This window comes from Melanotaenia boesemani, chromosome 12, assembly GCF_017639745.1.
Source record: "Melanotaenia boesemani isolate fMelBoe1 chromosome 12, fMelBoe1.pri, whole genome shotgun sequence".
NCBI classification, from domain to species: domain Eukaryota; kingdom Metazoa; phylum Chordata; class Actinopteri; order Atheriniformes; family Melanotaeniidae; genus Melanotaenia; species Melanotaenia boesemani.
In genome coordinates this window covers 11,707,466-11,714,470 of record NC_055693.1, presented here as the reverse complement: position 1 = coordinate 11,714,470, position 7,005 = coordinate 11,707,466, and the positions used below count along the sequence as shown (strand labels likewise).

At 47.9% G+C, this 7,005-nt stretch overlaps 2 protein-coding genes across 2 annotated transcripts; both read right to left on the bottom strand.

Annotated features, from left to right (window-relative positions):
• Window positions 1-973: 973 nt before the first annotated feature.
• LOC121650742 lies at window positions 974-6,688 on the bottom strand. Its single transcript, XM_042002441.1, has 3 exons — window positions 6,608-6,688; window positions 2,057-4,126; window positions 974-1,867 (listed from the first exon to the last, which is right to left on the bottom strand). Exons 2-3 carry the CDS (start codon window positions 3,888-3,890, stop codon window positions 975-977), a joined length of 2,727 nt encoding a protein of 908 aa, XP_041858375.1. The 5' UTR covers window positions 3,891-4,126; window positions 6,608-6,688; the 3' UTR covers window position 974.
• LOC121650743 lies at window positions 1,177-6,327 on the bottom strand. The gene is made up of 2 exons (XM_042002442.1): window positions 4,847-6,327; window positions 1,177-1,255 (listed from the first exon to the last, which is right to left on the bottom strand). Exon 1 carries the CDS (start codon window positions 6,282-6,284, stop codon window positions 5,190-5,192), a length of 1,095 nt encoding a protein of 364 aa, XP_041858376.1. The 5' UTR covers window positions 6,285-6,327; the 3' UTR covers window positions 1,177-1,255; window positions 4,847-5,189.
• Window positions 6,689-7,005: the final 317 nt, after the last annotated feature.

The window sequence follows — 7,005 nt, the reverse complement described above, 5'->3', positions numbered from 1 at the left end:
ACGCAGAGACATCAGGGAGCAGATAAGCCAGATAACATGTTCCAGACCAATTGACAGGAAGGTAAATATAAGAGTGTCTGCCACATGTCCAAACCATGTTCTGAGGACATCCAAAGCCGGTATCTGATGGGATATAAGACCAAATGGTGTTAAGAACAGAATTATTGTACATAGGAAGGTCAGGAAAAGGTAAGAGAGCTGTAAGGTTAAACACAACAACTCCTGAGGCCCACTCTGTAGAGGGAGAACTATCAGGGAATAAATCACGAGGATTTAAAGTGAACGGGTCAGAGCGTTTGGGGCAAGGTGAGGATATACATGAGGCTGAAATGATACGCTGACAACCTAGAGTGTGTCCTAAAAAGAATAGTGCATCTGTCCCATTTCGCTGAAAACAAAGAGGTGGAGAAGAATATGGATTTGTACGATCCCTTAAGCGGAAGACAGTTCTGGATGAAACACAAGTGGAGTTTGTGTTGCTGGAAAACTCAGCTGGTCTCCTCCAGGAGAGGGGAGGGCGCTGGTGTGGCCAAGTAATGTTCCTAGGGTGTAATCTATTACCCATGATCAGAGTCCACAAAGTGGTATTCAAAGGGACTGGATATGGAATAAAAACTGATTGAGTGGGTGTGGCATGCGGCACCAGTCCACAACATAGCAACTGTCATTTGTCAATTTATGAGCAGACATATTGGCAACTTGCCACCAAAGATTCTCAGTGTGATCATGATGCTGAAGGATGTGGTTATCTCGGCGGTGCCTCCTGAAGGAGGGTGCTTCTGTCCCCTGCAGTCGTCTGGCGGGTTGGGACGAAGCTGGGGTGCGTTGTGTCAGGTGAGGTCCGGTTGGATCCAGGTACCAGAGGAGGGAGGTGATAAGGATGAAGAGGATGACGCACGACCATCCCCTCACGGCAGTCTGGGTGTACTTCATGTTGTCCCGTGGAGAATGGACCATCTCGCACGGGGCTGACCTCAGGGATTATTCTGCCCTGTGGTTGAGAGGTCAGCTGGAGTTGGGGTACTTTGAAACCTTCTACAGTGGGACGCGTGAATCCACGTGGACCTTTCAGCGACCTTCACGGCTGTATGAGTGACCAACAGGACCTGGAAGGGACCCAGCCACCTTTTAGACCGCCAGTGCTTTCTCCTCGTCTCTCGAACCAAGATCCAATCTCCCGGAACCAAGGAGTGAAGCAGATCTGATGCTGGGCGTGGCAGGGCCTCTTTCACCACACTCTGCACCTGTGAGAGAACTTTGGACAGATTTTGACAATAAGCAAGCATGTTACTTTCACAGTATGTGGTAGACACGGAGAGTCCTGGAGGATCCAGACCAGTGTAGGGAGGTCTGCCAAACAGAATCTCAAATGGACTAAGATTTGTCCGGGCACGTTTCCTCATTCTCATGTGCATAAGAATGAGTGGGAGGGCTTTTGGCCAAGACAGTCCTGTTTCTTCACAACATTTAGCCAACTTACCTTTTAAAGTGGCGTTCTCTCTTTCAATTGCTCCGCCTGATTGCGGGTGATAAGCACAATGAGTCTTAAGCTGGAACCCCAATAGTCCACTTACCTCTTTCAGGGCCGCATTTACAAAGTGTGAACCATTGTCAGATGAGACCTTAACTGGAATCCCCCATCTTGGAATGATTTCGGTCACCAGAGCCTTAGCCACGACTGAACTTGTGGCATGCTTTGCTGGAAAAGCTTCAACCCACTTTGACCACATGTCTACCATAACTAGACAATATTTCTTACCTTCTGCAGGTGTTAACTCAATGAAATCCATCATCAAATGATCAAAAGGCTGATTAGGTGGTGTATGACCAGCTGGAGGGCAGGCAAGAGGGCGGGCGGTGTTATAGCCTGCACAGATCAAACATTTTTTGCAGTAATTTTCAGCCACCACAGTGAAGCCTTTTGTGAACCAAAGAGATGTTGTGGAAGATACCATCCCCCCTTTTGACACATGGTCCAACCCATGTGACAACTTAGCAAACCAGGGGAAGAAATGGCGAGGAAGGCAAGGTTTTTCATCAACAGAGCGCCATACACCTGCAGAATCAGGGGTGCAGGAGTTAGCCTTCCAGACAGAGCGTTCCTCTGGAGTAGAAAAAGACTGGATGTCCTGCAGAGAACAGGGAGGAGAGTGATCCTCTTCTGTGAGAGGAGAAGAGGTGAGAATGTGCGGCGAGGCTGACAGAGCTGCCTGCTTAGCAGCCTGGTCGGCCAAGGCGTTGCCACGGGCAACAGAGGAAGTGTCTTTACTGTGAGCTTGACATTTCACTACAGCGACATCTGAAGGAAGAAGAATAGCGTCAAGGAGAGCCGCAACCTGTGTGGAGTTCAAAATAGGCTTATCATCAGATTTCAAAAAATTACGGTGACGCCACAACGCACCAAAGTCATGAACTACACCAAAGGCGTAACGCGAATCGGTATACACAGTCAGGGACTTACCTTGTGCGAATTTACAGGCCTCAGTGAGAGCAACAAGTTCAGCTGTCTGAGCAGAGAATTGTGAAGGGAGGGAGCCAGAGAAGAGAACCTGATGCTCATCACAGACAGCAAAACCCACTCTGTTCTTACCAGAATGGTCTCTGAAGGAGGAGCCATCACAAAAAAGAATGAGATCAGAGTTAAGAAGAGGCTCATCAGATAAATCTGGTCTCGGAGTGCAGATTTCAGACAGAACAGTCTCACAACAGTGATGAACACCATCTTCTGCGGTAGGAAGAAGAGTGGCAGGGTTAAGTGATGTACACCGTTTCGTAGTGATGTTAGGCATATCGAGAAGAACTGTGGTGTATCTCAGCCATCTAGCTGCAGACAGATGAGAAGTCTTTTGTTCGAGCAAAATAATGGATACAGAATGAGGAACAAAAACAGTTAGCTCACTGTATCCCACAATGTCACGTGATGCAAGTACAGCCTTCTCACATGCAGCCACAGCTCTCAGACAGCCAGGAAGACCCGCAGCAACAGAGTCGAGCTTGGAAGAGTAATAGGCCACTGGGCGCTTGTGAGAGCCGTGCTGTTGAAGGAGAACAGAAGACATGAACCCATGTTTTTCATCAACAAACTGAAAGAAAGGTTTGGCTGGGTCTGGCAGAGCCAGGGCTGGAGCAGAACACAGCGCTTGTTTCACAGACAGGAAAGCCTGCTCAGCCTCCGGGGTCCAGAAGAAATGGTCATGAGCAGATAGATTCTTACCATGTATACAGGAAGTCAGGGGGGCCTCAAGTTCAGAAAAATGTGGAATAAAGGCCCGACAAAACCCTACCATACCTAGAAATGACATCAGCTGTTTCTTGGTAACAGGTTTTGGTGCTTTCTGAATGGCCTCGATCCGTTTAGAGGTCAGGGCCTTGGTGGTGGCAGAAATGTGATGCCCTAGAAAGATGACTTGAGGCTGGCAGAACTGTAGTTTACGCAGACTGGCTTTATGACCCTCAGAATGAAGATGGAGGAGGAGGGCCAGTGTGGCCTCCTCACACAAGGAGGCAGAAGGACAGCAGAGCAGAAGGTCATCAACGTAAGTTAATAAAACTACGCCCTGTGGAAGCTGCAAAGAAGAAAGAGAATCTCTTAGTACCTCATTGTAGATTGTGGGGGACTCACAGTACCCCTGGGGAAGCCGGGTCCAAGTGTATGGTTTCCCATTGAACTCAAAAGCGAACCAGAATTGGCTGTCTGGATGAACAGGAACAGACGTAAAAGCATTTGCCAGATCTACCACGGAGAAATGTGTAGCAGTAGGAGGAATCTGCGACACGATGGTGTGGGGGTTGGGCATCATAGGGGCCCGTGAAATAACTGCTTTATTGACAGCTTGGAGATCTTGGACAAAACGCCAGTCAGGTTTGGCTGGTGGTTTACGTGGTTTCATGATTGGGAAAATAGGAGTGCGAACAGGTGAATTTGGACAAGAAACAACAATACCACTCCTAAGATGTGAATTAAAGACAGGTGTAATACCCTCCAAAGCTTCAGGTTTGAGAGGATATTGCTTCTGGCAGGGGCGGTAGTCAGATTTCGGAGTGATGACTACTGGGGGGCAGTTCTTAACCAGGCCCACATCATGGGGAGAGGTAGCCCACAAATCAGAGGGAACCTGAGAGAGGGCTGGGGGAACAGGTGGCAAGGGTGAGTCAGCAGATAAACATGTCAGAAAATCCTCATCTACCAACTGAACACTTTTCTGGCAATGAATCACAGAGAGCATGCTCTGCTTAAACACACCCAGCCTTGGAGAAAACAAAACTGCTGAGTCATGAGTGGATTGCCACCGAGACTCTCTGAGAGCAGTAGCAACAAAGGGGCCCAAATCCTTCCACTCAGTCGAGTGGGACTTGGAAAGAGACACGTGTGGGTGTGTGTGAAGTTTAAACAACTTCTGTTGGTCAGAGGTTAGTGAGACAGACAAAACACACATACTTTCATTCCAAAACATACATGTCACAGTCAGTTTGTCAGAGCAGTCCCTAAAAAAGATTTTTTCATACTGCTGATCTGGCCCATCAGGACAGATGTAGGATGTGCAATGTAATTCCCTCTCCCCCATCACCTCTGCCCCAGGGGAGACTCTGGCTCTGCAGAGGGACAGCCAGTGTGAAGAAAGAGGGGAGCTTCCCATTTTCCACTGATAAGCATAGCAGGGAGCTCTTGGGTTATATTTAACCATCATTAAATCTTTTTCCTCAGTGTCAGAAGATGAACATGATATGGTCAGCCCCTGAGACCCAGAGGAAATCTGAATTCCCAGTTTGCACATCAGATCACGGCCCAGTAAATTTACAGGACAAACTTTGGACAAAAGAAAGGAATGGGTAAATGGATGCTCACCTTGTACTGAGCAGGTTAAAGGTACCGTGAATTTTTCTTTGTCATGATGGCCTCCAGCAGACACAGAAATAACAGTCTTACCACTGAGTGGTGGAGTGGGATTTAGGGTGCCTGTCTTAAGAACTGAGTGAGTTGCACCACTGTCAACCATAAAAGAAACTGGTTGATTATTTACAGACAATGTAAACAAAGGAAAACGTTTATAAGCTATAGCAGCTAAATGAGTGTATGTGTGTGTGTATGTGTGTGTGTGCATTTCACTTCCCTCAACAGTTGCTGCAGCGAAAACTGTGGTGGGTGGAGAAAAAAGCTCCTCTGGAGTCCTGTCTCCCGGGTCCGCCCCTCAGTCAGCCTGCTGGTATTCCTTCTGGTGGGTGGGCCCATTATCCTGAGGGCAGTTATCCTTCCAGTGTCCATATTGGCCACAGCGATGACACGGCCCATGTCGTTGTGGGCAGTTATCCTTCCAGTGTCCATATTGGTCACAGCGATAACATGCCCCACGCTGTTGTTGGTTGCCGCCCCTCTCTCGTCTTCCTCTGCCCCTTCCTCTGCCTCTCCTATCCCTATTGGATTGTGGCTGATTTTGGGAGGTGAACAGAGTCAGGGCTGTTGACATCTGTTTTTCTTTCTTGGATTCAGCTTTTTTCTTGTTTTCATCCATGTCAGGAAGATTTTTAGCATGTTCCATGATTTCAGAGGGGGACCAAGGGCGATAAACCAATATGGGGCCGGTGGGTCCTGATACTTCCACCATGGGGGCACTAAAAACCTCAGTGTCTTCATCTTCAGCAGTATTTTGTCCCAAAAATAGGCCCTTTGCAGTCTGTCCAAATTTGTAGAAAGGGGAGGTTGCTGACACCTCCGGTCCGTAGATCTTCCCGGACTTGGTACGTGAAGGGCTGGTCATGTCTGCTGACGGTCTTTCGGTTCCCCCTGTAGCTTGGCCATGGTTGGAGTCAGTGGGACCCGATGTCTCAGCTCTCCGTCGGTCCTCTGGATGACGCTGCTGAGGCTGCTGGGGCTGCTGTAACACCGGGGGACAGGAGTCCAGATCTGGATCCACCTTCAGCGCCTGTAATCGTTCCTGCAGTGAACGATATGGAGAGGGTTGTGAATGCCCTAAATTATTATTGTATGGTGGAGGTGCACTAGACAGGGATGCATTATCCCTCCTGTTTCCTATATCTCCAGTCATATCTAATCCCCCACCCATTTCTTTAGTATTAGCTTTCCTAACCCTACATTCACTCTCATTTTTCCACATTTCAATGCATTTATTATGTCGTTCCCACTTCTCTACATCCGTTGCCTTGATTTTCTTTTTTTTCTTTTTCTCATCCCAGTCCTTCTGTGCTGCCTCATTCAGCTTATCTAATTCCTTCTTACTCAAACTCCCGTTCTCTGGAAAACCATGTTTCTTTGTCCAGTAAGTCATGCAGTCCGTGCAGTCAGGTCCATATTTTTTTTTTCATATCTCTTAAAATTTGGGAGTCCCATTTACTCTCCTTCCCCGTCACAGCTGCGTTTCCCATTTTCAGCTAGGACGTCTCCTTGCTGGATTTTCTCTCGGTTTTCGGGTCGCCCAAACCCAGGCACAAAAATTGACTAAAACGCCTATTATTACCACCGAAGTTTTCACCTCAGTGCCGGACTAACTCTACTCTACCGCAATAGAATAGTAATCTACCTTGCCTCACAAGATAGCGGGACCCTGCGAAAAGGAGCAGTAAATGGGAGTCTGATATGAAAACTTCTCACCGTGTGTGATTCTGGATGCTGCTCCACACGCAGACTTCGTTCTGGATATCAGTGGTGTCTGAACGGAGTCCCTCCCGCCGTCCCCTGATGGTTAAGGCTGACCCAGGGGCTGAAGTATCCTTCAGGATGATCAATCACGGGTTCTGGTCCTCCGGTCAGTCACTCAAGATATCCTGCCGACAACGCCAAGAATTGTTGTGGAATTTTTAGTTATCAAAGATCACACACTAAGTGAGAATCGAACAAAGTAGTTTTATTAAGAGCCGGCCGGCAATGAGAGTCACACAGTCAAAGGAGTTTGTCTGCGAGAGTCTGCCCAGATACAAGTGAACTTAGTTAATATACCAGGCATGAGCTGATAACATCACAGTAGGAGGTCATTGTTTTAAATTTCTCAC

Coding starts and splice junctions, on each gene's coding strand:
- LOC121650742 (XM_042002441.1), bottom strand. CDS start 3,890: ATGAAACCACGTAAACCACCAGCCAAACCTGACTGGCGTTTTGTCCAA. Junction 1,868..2,056: donor CTGCACCCCTGATTCTGCAG/GTGTATGGCGCT, acceptor TGATCTGTGCAG/GCTATAACACCGCCCGCCCT.
- LOC121650743 (XM_042002442.1), bottom strand. CDS start 6,284: ATGACTTACTGGACAAAGAAACATGGTTTTCCAGAGAACGGGAGTTTG.